The following is an 18,009-nucleotide window of genomic DNA, read 5'->3' as shown; positions in this document are numbered from 1 at the left end:
GAGCTACGCTCCCAGGAGAATGGAGACTCCATCCCCAGACGGTCCAGCTGATTTGGAGACGTTTTGAAGCTGCTCAGGTAGACCTGTTTGCATCTCCAGAGACTTCTCACTGCCAGTTGTTTTACTCCCTGACCGAAGGAACACTCACCACGGACGCACTGGCACACAGCTGACTGCAGGGCCTTCGCAAGTATGCATTTCTCCCAGTGAGCCTTCTCGCACAGACACTGTGCAAGATCAGAAAGGACGAGGAGCATGTCCTGTTCGTGGCGCCTTATTGGTCCACTCGGACCTGGTTCCCGGAACTAATGCTCCTCGTGACAGCCCCTCCTTGGCAGATTCCTCTGAGGAAGGATCTACTGACTCCGAGACGGGGCACCCTGTGGCACCCACGTCCAGACCTCTGGAAACTTCATGTCTGGTCTCTGGATGGGACGCGGAGGTTCTAGGTGACCTACCCCAATTCTTCTCACCGAGAAGACCCCCTGAAATGCCTGATCAGGGTCGTGCTTTCCTTTTTGCAGCAAGGGTTGGATCAAAGGCTGTCTCCCTCCACCCTTAAAGTCTATGTCGCTGCGATTGCTGCTAACCATGACCACGTGGAAGGGAAGTCAGTAGGGAAGCATGACCTGGTCATCAGGTTCCTTAGGGGGGAGAGAAGGTTGATTCCTCCCCGGCCCCCCTCTATACCTTCTTGGGACTTGTCTCTAATGCTCAAAGCACTACAGTAGTCATTCGAGCTAAAGTTTCTTTCAATGAAAACTCTGCTCCTGCTTGCACTGGCCTCCATCAAGAAGGTAGGGGACCTGCACGTAATCCTGAGGCCCCGGCCCGGCTATGTGCCCAAGGTTCCTACTACCCCCTTCAGGGATCAGGTAGTGAACCTGCAAGCGCTGCCCCTGGAGGAGGCAGACCCAGCCCTAGCTTTGTTTTGTCCCGTTCGAGCCTTGAGATGGTACATAGACCGGACACAAAGCTTTAGGACCTCAGACCAGCTCTTTGTCTGTTACGGAGGCCGGCAGAAGGGGAAGGCCGTCTCTAAGCAGAGGATGGCCCACTTGATTGTGGATGCCATCACCCTGGCTTATCAGGCACAGGGTGTGTCCTGCCCGCTCAGGTTGTGAGCTCATTCTACTAGAAGTGTTTTATCCTCCTGTTCCAAGTGGTTCGGGTACGTTTTGTTATCCAATCTCACTGAGTGGGTAGTGCTACTACAACAGTGACTGGTCTTCTTGTGCGAGCCCTGGCCTACACCAAAAAGGGGCACAGGAGGCTCGCACAAGACACTGGAAGGGGCAGCATCCATGGTGCTTTGGTAGGGATCCCAATTCGTTGGTTACCAACGTGACGTCGAGAGTGACCGACTGAAAGGGAATGTCTCTGTTACGCATGTAACCCTTGTTCCCTGAAGGAGGGAATGGAGACATCACATCCTGTCGCCACGGCTGCTGTACCACCGCTGAGCGGCCGGGTCACTGGCTCGGCTCCTCAGCGAAAACCTGGTATGCGTTGCACCGGCTGCCTTTTTATGCTCATGCTGTGCTCAGCGGCAGCTGGATGCAATTATCGCATGCCAATGTGCATTGGCTCATTTAGTTTACACTCGAAGTGGATTGGTCTGTCTAAGTGAGATCCCAATTCATTGGTCACCGAAGTAAAGTCTCCATTCCCTCCTTCAGGGAACGAGGGTTACATACGTAACCGAAACGTTACATTTACTAATTTTGTTTGATATAGTAAAAAAGGATCTTGATTAGTTTGTATATCACAATTCTGAAAAAATCTAAATTTAGTAATTTCTTTATCAATTTTTTCAAGACTAGATCATCTGAGCTGCTGTTTTATTCAGTCTGTATGTACATATGTGATCCTGGACCACAAGACCAGACATAAGTAGCACAGGTATATTTGTAGCAAAAGCCAAAAATACATTGCATGGGTCAAAATTATAAATTTTTCTTTTATGCCAAAAATCATTAGGATATTAAGTAAAGATCATGTTCCAAGAAAATATTTTGTACATTTTCTACCGTAAATATATCAAAACTTAATTTTTGATTAGCAATATGCATTGCTACGAACTTAATTTGGACAACTTTAAAGGCAATTTCCTCAATATTTAGATTTTTTTTTGCACACTCAGATTCCAGATTTTCAAGTGGTTATGTCTCGACCAAATATCCTAATATCCTATCCTATCCTAACACCTATCCTAATATCGTCCTATCCTAACAAACCATACATCAATGGGAAGCTTATTTATTCGGCTTTCAGATGATGTATAAATCTCAATTTCAATGAATTGACCCTTATGACTGGTTTTGTGGTCCAGGGTCAGATATGTGTCTGATTCAATTTCTCATAAAGAATCGTAAATTAAACAACTGTTTAATAGTTTTATTATTTATATAAACATTGTATGCAAGAGGCGTGTGACGCATGTGTTTGTAAGGGTTTGTCACACATGAATAACTGCAGAGAAGGCAGCTCTCTGGGAGTTCAGGCCAGAAAGTTCTGCTCCGTTGCTAGGGGACCAGGAACACATGCTTCTACCAAGCAACTGAAGGGCCCAGTGTTTACGGTTTGTCAGAGCTGTCTCCCGTACCAGTGCACTTCAACACTGACATACTGTGAATAACCAAGCCATGCTTCTCGGCTTACTGCTGTTATTGTAATGATGAGCTCATGAAAATAAAAAAAAATAAAAAAATCAGTGAAAAGTATTCTCATACTTTTGCTCTGTATTGCCCAAAATGATCCTCTAGTGGTAGTCTAGAAAATCTTTATAACCAATGCATAAATGATGCGTTAAAGATGTCTAATATGGTGTATAACACTACGTTTTTGGTACAACATAAACACTCCAAACATACATAAAAAACAACTAGCCCCTGATAAACACAGCTAAACTTCTGAATAGCACATACTTCTACTCAACGGAAAAACGACTTACAACAATTGTCATTCAAGAGTACTTTAATTAGCTTTTTTGACATGGAGGCCTCACCCCAATCCTATCCTGTGAATACACAGTCATTTGTCCAGCTGACTCAGAGACGCATTGAATAGTGATTTACAAATGAATCATTTCAACAATTACAATAAATATTGTAAACATCTCGGTTAAATTAGCGGTTTCAAACCACTAAAATCAGCTCTGGGATGCATAATGATAAACATAAGAGTTTTTATTTAGGAGGGCTAAAAGACACAAAGAAGATCGCAAACAAAGAAACTTTTCAGTATGGGTAAATAGTACATTTTATTGGAAAACAAATATACAACTTGGAATGGACTATCTGAGGCATGACGATGCCAGTAAGCGGTTTAAAAAAAAAAAAAGAAACGAAGAAGTAAAGAAAGAAAAAGAAAACTAGTGTGAATAAAACATTAAAAAGCATTGTAAGATTCAAACAAGTTCTTGGTATAGAACAGCAGATACAAAAAGAGTTTATGTACGAGTATCTTGTAGATACACCCGTGTCTTTTTCTTTTTTTGCAGAAGTGCAATGCTGAGAAATTCCATATATATGATATACTTTGTCCATAGTCCATGCAGAGTTAGAAACGAAGAAGTAAAGAAAGAAAAAGAAAACTAGTGTGAATAAGTGAATAAAACATTAAAAAGCATTGTAAGATTCAAACAAGTTCTTGGTATAGAACAGCAGATACAAAAAGAGTTTATGTACGAGTATCTTGTAGATACACCCGTGTCTTTTTCTTTTTTTGCAGAAGTGCAATGCTGAGAAATTCCATATATATGATATACTTTGTCCATAGTCCATGCAGAGTTACTCCTCTACATTGATGTCATGCCAGCATCGCTGCCAAGAGACAACCAGCTGGCAGGTCTCCACTCTTGCTACGCATGAGGAGGGCAGACAGACATGACGTGAGTTTTTTTTGCACGTCACAACCCCCTCTTCGTGGCAACAAGCACCTGATCGTGTAACCGCACCACCACTCCAAAAACACGATGACAGCAAAAGAAAGGGACATGAGGACTGAAGATCCTATGCAGTTTACATGCAGTTCCTTTGGACAGCCGGGAGGAGGAAGGGGAGGGGACTTAACGTTTTACAGATAAATTAAACAGAAAAAAGGCAAATTATTTATAGAAGAGAGAGGATCTGTACAAGGCCTTCATTTCGCCGTCATCATCTGTACAAATTCTGTGGAGACAGAGAACGTGTTAGTCCGTTTCCGAAAGATGACAAGATTTCATACGTGAAGTAAAGTTGCACCCTGACACTGCGTCCTAACCAGCCACAATGGCAACAAATGACATTTTGCGTGGTAGCCCGCCCACAGTGGAATCTTATTGACCCAAAAATCCCAATTAAACAAACCACGCTCTGATAAGCTGAGATTGTGCATTCTCAATTTTATTGAGGACAAGTTGTTATAAAATCAACTTCACAATGAACTCACTCACCTTCGTAGTTAACCTGTCCGTCTCCGTCAATGTCTGCTTCTCTGATCATCTCATCAACCTCTTCATCAGTCAACTTCTCTCCGAGGTTTGTCATGACGTGACGCAGTTCAGCTGCGCTGATGTAACCATTCCCATCCTAAAGCACAGGATATCCAGGTCAGCGACTGCACGTGACTTTATGTGTGGCGCTATTCTGGAACGGGACGAGCTTTACCTTATCAAAGACACGGAATGCTTCTCTGATCTCCTCCTCGCTGTCTGTGTCCTTCATCTTCCTCGCCATCATAGTCAGGAACTCTGGGAAGTCTATCGTCCCATTTCCTGTGCAGAAAGCAGAAGCATTTATTTAGACAAGCCCCAACTTTTAACATTCAACACTTGGGTCGAGGATGGATGCATGCAGTCGTCCTTACCATCAGCATCCACTTCATTGATCATGTCTTGCAGCTCAGCCTCTGTTGGATTCTGTCCGAGCGAGCGCATGACAGTGCCCAGCTCTTTGGTTGTGATGGTGCCATCGCCGTCCTTGTCAAAGAGTGAGAAAGCCTCTTTGAATTCTGCGAAGCGTGACAGATAAATGAAACAGGACCTTGTATTAACAGAATCTCCCAAACATAAACAAACACTGAACACAAAGACACACAGAGGAACGAGTGGGGCCAGTTCCGAAGAAGGGATGCCCTTCTGTACACATTCACTTCCAAAACAAGCTCTTTCAGATATTAATGGAAAAGAAGCTTGACGCCATAGAGCATTTAAAGTCAACATGAAACATATTGACTTTGTTTACATTAACAAATGTTCCTGGTCTTAATGAATGATTCATGTGCCTGTTGTTCAAAAGAAAACAAATGTTTTAGCTTTTTGGCTGACATCATACATCCATAAGGCTTCATTCTGGAAAATAACAGCCACTTTTACAATCAAACATCCTGATGTGTGTATTTGCTTTCACTGCAATTCATGCTGCACTCAGAAAAACTAATAATTTTGGAAGCAAACAGGCTGCAAACCAAGTTTTATGTTGGCTTTAAAATTTAGGATCAGAGACACAACTATAGAGAACAACAGCAAAGTTGTCCAAACTCATAATGAACATTACAGTGCGAAGAAAGAACAATTTTTATTTTTTTTTAAAAACCAGCATACACGCTTGTAATCATCGGTTTATTACGCAAGGCACACGCAGGAAGAACATGTGTGACACCCAAACTAGAACAGGCTTGAATGACTAAAATGGAATACAAAAGTCCCAGACATCAATTCCTCTAAAGAGAAAAGTGACGTATCCATGTAAAAATGCCACTGGCTGCTACTACAACGGCCTATCCTCGCGCAAACGAAACCTTACCCTGCTTCTATGCAAACCATTGACTCCGAGGCACGGTTTCTATTGAGATCCAGCACTTGTGACTCACTCGGTTCCTATGGAGACCCGCTGAACCATATGGAGATCCAATGCTGTGACCCCATTAAGCTGATATAGGATCTAGACTTCAGAGCAGTATGGAAACACTGTCGTGACCTCACACGATCCCCAGGGAAACACACTTCAGTGACTAGGTCTCTATGGATAAACCACCATGACCTCACTGTCACTATAGTGACCGACCACAATGACCTAAATGGTTTCACAGCCTTTCTGTTTGAGGCTCTCAACCGTAATCGCACAACCACCATTAAAACATTAGTCAAAAAACAAAAGCTGCGTGTCCTGAAAGTAAGAGGTTTTCACATCCATTTTCTTCCAACGCGTTTAGAATAGATTGGATGGCCTTTGCATGCAACACCAGAAACGTGAACCCCAAAATATTTCTATTGTCATAAACGAGCACACTAGCACAATTCTAGCTCACACAAGATATACGGAGAAAAAAAAAAAGCATTCACAAATGCACAAAAAATAAACACTTGGCTACTAAAGTTACCTAAATATGAACCCCAAAATATTTCTATTGTCATAAACGAGCACACTAGCACAATTCTAGCTCACACAAGATATACGGAGAAAAAAAAAAAAGCATTCACAAATGCACAAAAAATAAACACTTGGCTACTAAAGTTACCTAAATAAGCCCAAACACCCTAATGACAGCAACAATATCATACAAGTCCATCATGATACTAGAACCTGCAATATCAGCTCATAAATGACTCGAACTGAACCAGCGGCTGGTGAAACAGTAACTTCACGTCAAAGCCATTGAGATGTTCAGTCCAACAGGGGACACACCCTTGTTCCTCAGTGCCTGCAGATACTAACTCTCTCCAACAGAGAAGAGGGAGTGTTCATCGAAAACTACAACGGGCCCTGGGAATTACTCATTCACTTCGTCTTAAACACTGGTGTTACAGGCTTCCCACCGCAACAACCTGTCCATTCAATCGGGGAATGTGTCCCGACAGAGTCTCAAGGCTCGCCATAAAAGGAAATAAGATAAATCCACGGAGAGAGGGGGGCGGAGAAGAGGGGAAAACCACGGCAATCCACACCACCGGCCACGTGCAAGTGGACAGGAGAGGGGGGGGATGTCTTACCGGCAATCTGCTCTTCTGTCAACTGGTCAGCCTGCAAAGGAGAAAAAGAGAAGATGTACACTGAAAACGAGGATGACACCTCATCTAATCAAATCGGCCATCAGAAAACGTATACTGATCCACTATCAATTGCAATATTGGTGGCTTACAACATAGAATCACAAAAGATCTGACTCTCTTCTGTTAAAGGAATAATTCACCCCCAAATTGGACAGAATGACAGCCTCGGTCACCATTTGCTTTCATTATGCGGGGGAAAAGCAATGAAAGTAAACGTCGACTGAGACTGTTAAGACCCTTACATCTCCTTTTGTGTTCCAAATTAGAAAGTCAATCAGTCTTATGGATTTGCAGCAACATGAGAGTCAATAAATGACAGTTTTCATTTTGGGGGGTGAACTATGCCTTTAATACCAACTGCAGAAGGTGGCGCAGTCCTTCTCCACTGCTCGTAGAAGTCTCTGTACTGCTTTATTCATTTAAAGATCGCTGAATTAAAAGACCACAGACGTCAACTGCTTTACATAGAGGTGTTTGATAACGAGCACATATTCAAGCACGAGCTAGTGCGAGAGAAAAGCGCCATATTTGCAGCTGACGCGCCTGTGGTCGCTATCAATGGAGCTTTTCCGAGCTGCTGCTTCAACTTATTTCACGTTACAGCAAGAACTGAGTATTTAACGCCTTAGTTTACATACGAAATTAAATGTCCACGCCTACGTAAAACCCATGGGAGAAGACAGCCTGCTATTAAACCATAGCACTCCCATACATTAGAAGAAAATTATATACAGCCATTCAATATCAAGGAACTGTATGCTGACTGTAACGCGCATTATTTTAGATATGCTGACTTACTATAATAACTGCATTTTGCACTAAAGAAACAGTGACGTTCAAATAAAACGGTTATTACTCACCATCGCGCTGTTTTAACAGATGTATCTCCACACAGAACAACAGTCCGCAGCTGGCAAACAAACAGGATGCACTCAAACAGCGCTTGACGCGCCTTTAATGGTCGCTTATAAACTCCTCCCCCTGCTTTCTCTCCATCCGCCAACACACTTCCTTCCCTATCAGAAACGGTCGCCAAAAATGTCACTATTGTGATCCAAGAACGCTCAGTGTAGAGTACCGTGGATTTTGTACGATAGCGACGTGTTCAAATCGCGAAGATGTGGCATAAACCGCGAGGTGGACCTGTTTTGAGCGGAACTAACTAACCGGCGGACTCACACATTCTGCTAAAGTGTGATGCGGCAGTAGCAGTAATTTACGTTATGGCCAGGAGAGGCGGCTTCTGATTGGTCCATTCGTAGCCGCAATGCGTCACTCGCTGAGATCTGAGTAGAGCTGCATTCCCAGCTAGACTCACTCACTACACATCAGGGTCAGAAATCAACCAGGGCGCGTGGCAGGAATGCCATGGAAAGTGACAAATGTAATCAAATATTAAAAATATTATGGGGGGAAATATATGATGTAATATTTTATATATGTAGTAATTTTATTGTCTAGGCTTATCACAATTGTTATTGGTTGACTGAACATAAATTATGATGCAATGAAAACTGGCTTGAAAATCGAGACTCTAATGTTGCCCATTAATAATAATAATAAAAAAGTTACTTTTTGACACAACAACAAGCCATGCACATGGAGATAGTGTAGCATTTAAGCATCAAGTGATCTAAGACACATGTAAAGTTTAAATTTTTGTATTTTGATGATATAAAGCAATCAAGTTAAATAAAAGATTGTTCAAACTGAGCAAATGATTCACTACAATCATTACGAGTGGCAAGCAATGCGGAGAAGCAAAAATTGAGCCCCTTAATAAATTATTAATCAAAGCATCAAAAAACATAAAGGTCAACCGCTAATCTGAATATTGTGGGGAACGTGTCGTTATCAATGCAACTTGAAGAAATATTTACTAAATGTATATACACTGTAAAAAAAATTCCGTAAAATTTACGGTAAAAAAACGGCAGCTGTGGTTGCCGGAATTTTACCGTAAAAAAATACGGTAGCAACGTTTTAGGTTTTAACTTAAATTTACAGTTAAATACCGTAATTTCATTAACTGATATAATGTTAATATACCAACCTATTGAAGTACTGACATCTGTTTTGTACCTTTGTAATACACTGATAACCACCAAATGCAGGTTGTGATGAGAAAGTCACATGATGAAGCAAAGCCCATCACAAGCAGCTTTTAAATACTAACATATATAGTGCACAGTGTCCTTCACACAAACGCTAAACACCATCATGAAACTGAAATAATGCAATAAACATTAATTTAACAACATTAGGTGTAACACACAACCCTAATATACAAAACTGATAAGAAAAAACAAAGAAGAAACATAGTTATTTCAACAAAAAAAAACATCAAATTTGAAATGTAACGCAGGGAATTCTGGGAATGTCAATTTACGGTTATTCACTGTAAATTATACGGTATTTTTCACTTCCAAAAACGGTATACTACCGTAAAATTTATGTCCAATACATGCAATGTCCAATACAGTTTTTCACCGTATATAGTAGGGGAATTTACCGTTAACCATTTAACAGGTTTTTACTGTAGCATTTTTGCAGTCTTTTACCGTTAAATTCACAGTCATTTTTTACAGTGTAGGCTGGGCTATAGAGCATTGCATGTGATATTAAGCCTATGCCTTTAATGTAGGCCTAATCAATTAAATAAAACATGGTTGAACCGATCCCGCTCTGTTAAAAAGGATTTGAACATTAGGTATGGAGTACAATCCACTTAATTTCTTTATCAGATTGATTTGGCAAGGTTGGCCCACTGCAAGCTTTGCAGAAAGTCTGCCTACAATGTTTTATATATATGGCATGAAGAATAAAGCATTTAGAAGCATTGTCAATTAAAAGCCCCTCTGACGATTCAGATCCCATTAACACTACATATAAATCAACTGAAGTAGAATAAAATTCAGCTTGATTGCAATTAAACCATATGGTTATATAAAACATCTCACTGTATTAGATCCATAGCTTCTCGTAACAGGTTTGCGCAAGTGACTGTTGGTGACTGATGTGTGTCTGCTTTCGGCGCGCATGCAATCGAGTGTAACATCAGCTGAGACAGGCTCATCTAGCGATATATGTCAGATGTGGCATAAGGAGCAGCAGGTTTGTGGGCGCACGGACAGTAGACGCTAAGCCTGCTTGTGCTCACTGAATGCATGGGAGTATCTGATGGCCTGCTTCTCTATGCTTGGCTGCCTGGCTCTCTCTCTCCCACTGGCCACCTGTCTCTGGACCAAACCCAGGGAAGCTGCAGGTGGGAGAGAGTGGAAACTCCAGGGTCAGTTTGAGAGTAACCATGCAGCCCCCGTAGCAAAACATGAGGTTTTTGTCCATGTGATGAAAGTCAGGGACCAGAGTTGTTCTGGACACCACTGACTTTCACTGCATGGACAAAAATTGTTTTTCAAAATATCCCCTTTTTTGTTCTGCAGAGGAAAGAAAGTTTTCCTCTGCACTAAATGTACTATAGTGCAATGCCGTGTCAGAGAAACTAACTAGCAAGTCATGATTGTTTCCTTAACCCTTGTGTTGTGTTCAGAACCCTATCACACTTACGAGTTTACAGAGCAAAAAGGACCCGGCCTCATAAAATTGCTTATAAATCACTCATTATGCTATATTATCACCAAAGATTGGATTCAATCTTTTTGTCAACTTCTTTTCTTTCATTTAGGACTGGTTTTGTATTTATATTTGCTTTTGATTAATCGTAGGCCTCATTTATCTGAGAGTAGGCACCTCATTTTTTGAGTGAAAAAAGCATTATTTATGAATAATTTTCACAATATTAAATAAAAACTGAAGAAAATTTGCACTGTTTATCACACTTGTGTGCTAAAAATCTCCCCCAGAAAAGTATGAAAATTATCAAAAAATTTTTTAGAAGTAGTTATACCCTTTGTGAACGAAGTCACAAAATTTCAGTCCAATGCGATAACATTAACTAGTATTTTCGGGAAAAAGAACATTTTTTCAGAGCAAAAAGGACACGAACACCACATGAGCTTTGTCATAGATTGTAGTTGAAATCATGTTGGTTAGAACTGTTGTTAATGACATCAAACAGGTTGTGGAGTGATAACTTCAGCTAATTAATCTATTCAAGATCAAATTAATATCAAATTACAATCATGGCATCTGAGGAATATTTCGCTATTGTTCTCTGTTGTTTGTTGTATTTTGCGGGTTTCCTCAAAAACAAGTTTTAATTCTCTTAATATACTGAAAGATGCAGAATGAAATGGATTATTTATGGAATGAAAGATCAAGATTGTACATGTTAGCTTGCTTACTTTGCTCAAGTGCATGATCTATTTAAGTCTTATAATCACAGATTGAGAGCTGTAGTTCCAACCACACACATTTGCGATGCTGTTTGCGAATGTTCATTAGAACTATGGATTTTGGAATCACTGAATCATTGAACTGTGTTGGTAATGATGGAACTTATGACCTAGTTGGCTAACTATGCTTTTGAGAAATGCACCTCTGGTTTGGAACAAACATAAGTGCAATTAAAGCGTGACAGAATTTTCATTTTTAGGGGAACTATCCCTTTAAACTGACCAAACATGCTCACAGATTGCATAATTAACATGAAGTTGTTGATTCATAAATAGATGCAAACATTCACACACAAACAGGAAGCTTACAATCACACACAAGCACACCATTTAGCAATCCTTATAAGTAACTGCTTCAGTGTCCACTTGGCACTTGCCACCGTCTCTGCTGCCTAATCCCCAACACAGTGGCTTCTATTCATTCAAATCTGCTTTTATACACTGGGATTGCAACTCATAGAGAAGATTATGCAACAAAGAAAGGAGAAACATCATAAAGGGCCTTGCTATATTAATCACAAGGAGCAGATAAGCTGGATTCAGAACGAGCATGAATGCACAGTCTTAAAGAAGAAGAAACAAACATATTTAACAATGGCTGAATGCTAACATGTTCTAAGGCTTTCTGTGTATTATAGCTTTGAATGAGATCCTCTTGTTTAATATCTCTTGTTTAATATCCTCTTGTTTTAAGATGCTTTTTTATTAGTGGCAGTTCTACACCTACTCCAACAAACTGGGGATTTGTTTTAGGTCAGAGTATAATGTGAAAATAACCAAATGGATGTATATAATTGGTCCTTGAAATATTTTATTACCATAGCAAAGGACTATTCTAGAATGATGTTATTAAACTGATCCTGATGCTGGTGCTGGTCTCGTCTGGCCAGAGGAGAACGTCACACTATTTCCCTTTTTAATACTGTAAAGCTGCTTTGACACAATCTGCATTGTAAAAAGCGATATATATATATAACGGTGACTTGACTGGTCAATACAGAATTCCAGCCTAGCTAAAAAAGTTATTTTTGTCCTAATATTTTGTGTATGTAACCATTTTATAAAAGCAATAAGGCACTCAAGGTTGTGCTGTATTGTGAATATAGTCACCTGTGCTTTTTGTTTTGTTTGAGACTTTTGTTATGTATACATTTTAAAGTTCTGTTTCTGGATGTTGATTGGTCAATACAGAATTCCATTCCACCAGTTACCATAGTGACCAAATATTGACCTTAAACAGATTTACTTATTAAAATAAAGATTAGCCTAAATAAAAAAATTCCCATAAAGTCATAACCAAACGGAAGCAGACTTTTGTTCATATTGTGACGTACATCCAAGTGAAACCGATTATCGAAAAAGGGAGGTCGGGACTTGGTTTTGTACATCAGTTATGGATTGGATTGAGCAAAATCTGAATGCGTGCTTGCAGTCGATTGTATGAAACGGGGCAAAGTTTAACTAGACTAAATGATTACACCAGATTACAATTACACGGTCAAAACATTTTCAAAATGAAACCTATGCATGGATTAATCATTCACAATAAGACCAACAACATTCATTTAGAAAATAGAAGTGAAAATTTATACATGCAATTTGTAATATATACCTGGCAATATTGTCATGAAGGCACCATTGTGGGTGTTAAGATTTTCAATCTCGTGCTATTTTGAGTTAATGTGGCAGTATGCTTTGAGCATGTTTGAACGTAAACCTGCATGACGTGTTTGCCCTACAATAGTTTTGGGTAGTGCTTGAGCGATGGTACCATACGTGGGCTGGAGTGTGAAGGCAAGTCGTTTATCTATATACTTCTCTAAATGTGTTGTTCTCTTGAAATGACTCACTCTTCCATGTTTTTTCATGCCCATTTATCCGCTCGGTGCTTGGCTCTTCTCTTGGGAAGCATACAGAAATGTGCCACTTCAAGGAAGGGAGGCCTTATCTGCCACAGAACATTCCAGATCTTTACAGCGTTCTCATACCTTGAGCATTTCTAGGCAAGACTAGGCAAGTCTACATAGGGTCAGGCTCTCAAAAGGCATCGCAGAACACCTCTTCGCAGGAAGCAGACTGCATATTTCTCCTCTTAAGGGCAAATGTTGAGAACCTCAACCAAACTGAACCAGAACATCAGGTTTGTTCGCTGCAGGAGTCTTCATCAAAGGGCTTGTGGGAGTGGATACTGAGGCAAAAGTAGGTGTCTGGGTTTAGATGACCGCCTGTGTAACTGGAGGTTGTGTCGTCTTAAATTTATGAAGCCTGACAATGCTGGAGGGGATAGAGTTGGTTTTCAGGGGTGCATGAGGATGTTAAGCTCAACAAGAATGTACAGTGGTGGTTTCAGATGGTAATACCATGGTATTTTTGATTTGTCCCATGGTATATAATGATTAAAATATTAATGTAGCATGTTTACACGTTACTGCAAGAATACGATCCCAAAAACAAGCTATTGTGGCCAAAAAATTAAGAATACTTGGTAACATTTTAGTATAGGGACCAATTCTCAGTTGCTTATTAGCATGCCTATAATTAACATATTGGCTGTTTATTAGTACTAATAAAGCACATATTCTGCACGACCATATTCTACGTCCTTAATCTTACCTAATACCTAAACTTAACAACTACCTTACTAACTATTAATAAGCAGCAAATTAGGAGTTTGTTGAGGCAAAAGTCGTAGTTAATGGTTTGTTAATAGCGAGAATTGGACCTTAAAATAAAGTGTGACTGAATACTCTCCCATGTCTTATTAATTTGTTCCCTCGTTTTAGTTAAATCATGGTCACAGCGTACAGTGACTAAATTAAAACAAGGGAATAAATTAGTACAATGTAGCCACTTATTTAGCTTCTACAAGCTATATTTGTAACAAGGACATACAATGATGGTATTAGATGGTAATAACATGGTACTAAATGATTAAAATATTGATGTAGCATGGTTTTTATATACTCTATAGAATGTATAAAAAATGCAGAGCGCTGCATATGACATGCAGGGGACATCAAACAAGATATTGTGACCATGAATTAAGAATTTGTTCCCATGATTTATTTATTTGTTTCCTTGTTTTAGGTACATTGTGGATACTTTGTATTACTTCATTCCCTTGTTTTAGTGAAATCATGGCAATGGCTTACAGTAACTAAATTAAAACGAGGGAACAAATTAGTACAATGTGGCTACATGTTTACCATTTACAACAAGAATGTGCAGTGGTGGTAGCAGATGGTAATAATAGTATTTTTGATTTGTACCATAATAATCATTTAAATATTCTTGTAGAATGGTGTTTACATGCTGCTCCAAGAATGGTACAATGTCTCAAAAATACAGAGCCCCACATATGACATGCGGGGGATGAAAACAAGATATTGTGTCCATGAATTAAGAATTTGTTCCTTTGACTTATTAATTTGTTCCCTCGGTTAAGGTACATTGTGGCCGATTAGTACAATGTGGCTACATGTTTACCATTTACAACAAGAATGTGCAGTGGTGGTAGCAGATGGTAATTTGGATTTGAAGTTGATTTGAAATTTGATTTAAAGTGGATTTGTACCATAATAATAATTTAAATATTCTTGTAGAATGGTGTTTACATGCTGCTCCAAGAATGGTACAATGTCTCAAAAATACAGAGCCCCACATATGACATGCGGGGGATGAAAACAAGATATCGTGTCCATGAATTAAGAATTTGTTCCTTTGACTTATTAATTTGTTCCCTCGGTTAAGGTACATTGTGGCCACATTATACTAATTTGTTCCCTTGTTTTACTTAAATCATGGACAAGACTTAGAATAACAAAATTAAAATGAGGGAACAAATTAGTACCACGTTTTAAATAAAATGAGGCAATGAATTACTACAATATGGCCATTTATTTAAAGGGGTCATATGATGCGATTTCAAGTTCCTTTTCTCTTTGGAGTGTTACAAGCTGTTCGTGAATAGATAAGATCCCTAAAGTTGCAAAGACTAAAGTCTCAAACCCAAAGAGATATTCTTTATAAAAGTTAAGACTTGTCCACGCCCCCCTAAAACGCCTCGTTTAAACACGCCCCCACATGTCTACATCACTGTGTGGGAAGATTTGCATAAATCCGCCCAAATGTTCACGCAAAGAAAGAAGGCGTAATTTTATTGTTGCTGCCACCAACACCGCCATGTCGTGAAGACGCTGTGTGTTTCGTTGCAAAAGCGAAACTACTTTGTTTGGCCTTCCAAAAGAGGACACGACTAGAAATCAGTGGTTAAATTGTATTTACAGCACTGTTCCAGAACACTTCATCCCAAATATTCAGATGTGTCCAGCACATTTTATGGAGGACTGTTTCCTGATCCTGGGAGAGTAGACTACAATGCCGGCTGTTCTGACTCACAGCCTGGAAGTACGTTTTTATATTTAAAGAATTTGCCACTGACTATTCAAACGCGAGTTTTGGGCAGTGTAGAGTAGAGTTTGTTGTTTGTCATTTCTCCGATCACAAATGCAGAGATGGTTTTATGTTTATGCGGCGCGATGCAATGCAACACGTAAAAAGACAGTATAAGTCATTATAATCCGAAATTATGTCCCCACTGGATGCAACAAATGCCTCGTTTATAATGGGTTTTAATGTTTTTGTCTCGTCACTCTGGCCGGACAGGGCATCACAGTATGGTAGGGGCGTAACATTTCCGTCACACGCTTGAGGTATTCGGCCAATCACAATGCACTGGATAGCTGGCCAATCAGAGCACACCTCGCTTTTCAGACTGATGAGTTTTGTAAAAATCGACGCGTTTCAGAAAGGCATTGTACATTATATAAATTATGTGGAAAATAATGTGTTTTTTGAACCTTAAACCGCATAAACACATTTCATTACACCAAATACACAAAATAATGTTCTTTTTAGCGACATCATATGACCCCTTTAACTCTTACTTCTATGGTAACAGTCGTGGTATCATACGGTAATACCATTTTTGACTTGTACCATGGTAACAAATAATAAAAATTTCATTGTTTTAGTTCAGTTATGGCCATCATTTAAAATACCCAAATTAAATCAAGGGAACGAATTAGCACAACATAGCCACAATTTAAGTAAAACAAGAGATGAATTACAACAACGTGGTTACTTGTTTAGCTCTTATAAGAACATATAGTACTGGTGGTATCAGATGGTAATACCATGGTATTTACATTTTTATGCACTATATCTCTTCTTGTTGTTTAAACAGTAGAGCATAGCGCTAGCAACGCCAAGGTCATGGGTAAGATTCCCAGGCAAAACAAGAACTGATCAAATGTTTCTATGGTAACAGTTGTGGTATCATACGGTAATACCATTTTTGACTTGTACCATGGTAACAAATAATTAAAATTTAATTGTTTTAGTTCAGTTATGGCCATCATTTAAAATACCCAAATTAAATCAAGGGAACGAATTAGCACAACATAGCCACAATTTAAGTAAAACAAGAGATGAATTACAACAACGTGGTTACTTGTTTAGCTCTTATAAGAACATATAGTACTGGTGGTATCAGATGGTAATACCATGGTATTTACATTTTTATGCACTATATCTCTTCTTGTTGTTTAAACAGTAGAGCATAGCGCTAGCAACGCCAAGGTCATGGGTAAGATTCCCAGGCAAAACAAGAACTGATCAAATGTGTACCTTGAATGCAAAGTAACTTTGGATAAAAGCACCTGCTAAATGCATAAATGTTACTGTTAATTTAAAACAAGGGAACAAATGAGCACAATGTAACCATGATTTCACAAAAACTAAAAAATTACTACAACGTGACCATGATTGAACTAAAAACAAAGGAACAAATTCGTACAAAAACACATACTTTTTATTATCGTATGTCCTTATGTCTGCTGAGTTGTGAGAGTCTATTAAAACCATCAAACTCTTGTGCATCCAATAGCGATGTGGGCCGTTTAAAACAGCACAAGTACTTTTACCCTCGAGTTCGGTAAAGATTTACAGCCAGATGTTGTTGCATTCATGCAGTTTCTTAACTGCTGTTACACTTAGATTGAAAAGCTGTACTCAGCATTACTCAGAGCCCAACTCTGGATTAAATTGTTGGCAAAAAGCAAGTCGAGGGCTTGCAGAAATGACGTAAAGGGGAAATAAGGCCAGAGCATGAAAGAGCTTAGTTCACATACCAAACTTTATAGTTTTATGGCTGGGAGATAAACGCTTGCAAAGTGCAGAGTCCAATGGCAGGATCATAAGAGCAACCAATAGCTCTTTCTTTTAAAAGAGTTTACTGCTTCAGTATGGAAAACAATCCAGAGGCATCACTTTTGATCCCCAGGTAATAAAACGTCATGCCATTAAACAATGTCACTACAAACAGAAAGAGAGAATGGGTGTCAACAAGACATATTGAGTCTTATCTGAATAGAAAAAAGGGTTGTAAATAGAAGCCAGTTGTTTCCAGGTAACCTGAAAAGTTAACATACCTAAGTGACAGTCGTACGCCCAGGTTACACCTCTCAAATTATGCAATACAATGTAAACGAATATTTCTGCTCTCATGACATGTGAGAAGCTCATATTGTTTTTGGAGACTCAGAGACCCCAAGATTTTAT

General features: G+C 39.4%; 1 protein-coding gene and 1 long non-coding RNA gene across 2 annotated transcripts; both read right to left on the bottom strand.

The window, feature by feature from the left end:
* Positions 1–3,637: 3,637 nt before the first annotated feature.
* LOC107586481 (calmodulin) lies at positions 3,638–7,990 on the bottom strand. Its single transcript, XM_016273854.1, has 6 exons — positions 7,894–7,990; positions 6,974–7,004; positions 4,849–4,992; positions 4,650–4,756; positions 4,436–4,571; positions 3,638–4,172 (listed from the first exon to the last, which is right to left on the bottom strand). Exons 1-6 carry the CDS (start codon positions 7,894–7,896, stop codon positions 4,144–4,146), a joined length of 450 nt encoding a protein of 149 aa, XP_016129340.1. The 5' UTR covers positions 7,897–7,990; the 3' UTR covers positions 3,638–4,143.
* Positions 5,572–6,966, bottom strand: LOC107586482 (uncharacterized). Its single transcript, XR_001609368.1, has 2 exons — positions 6,502–6,966; positions 5,572–6,363 (listed from the first exon to the last, which is right to left on the bottom strand). It is a non-coding gene; the product is annotated as an uncharacterized lncRNA (long non-coding RNA).
* Positions 7,991–18,009: the final 10,019 nt, after the last annotated feature.

The sequence above is a fragment of the Sinocyclocheilus grahami genome, unplaced genomic scaffold, assembly GCF_001515645.1.
Source record: "Sinocyclocheilus grahami isolate Dianchi unplaced genomic scaffold, SAMN03320097.WGS_v1.1 scaffold82.1, whole genome shotgun sequence".
NCBI classification, from domain to species: domain Eukaryota; kingdom Metazoa; phylum Chordata; class Actinopteri; order Cypriniformes; family Cyprinidae; genus Sinocyclocheilus; species Sinocyclocheilus grahami.
This window is presented reverse-complemented; position numbering and strand designations above follow the sequence as displayed.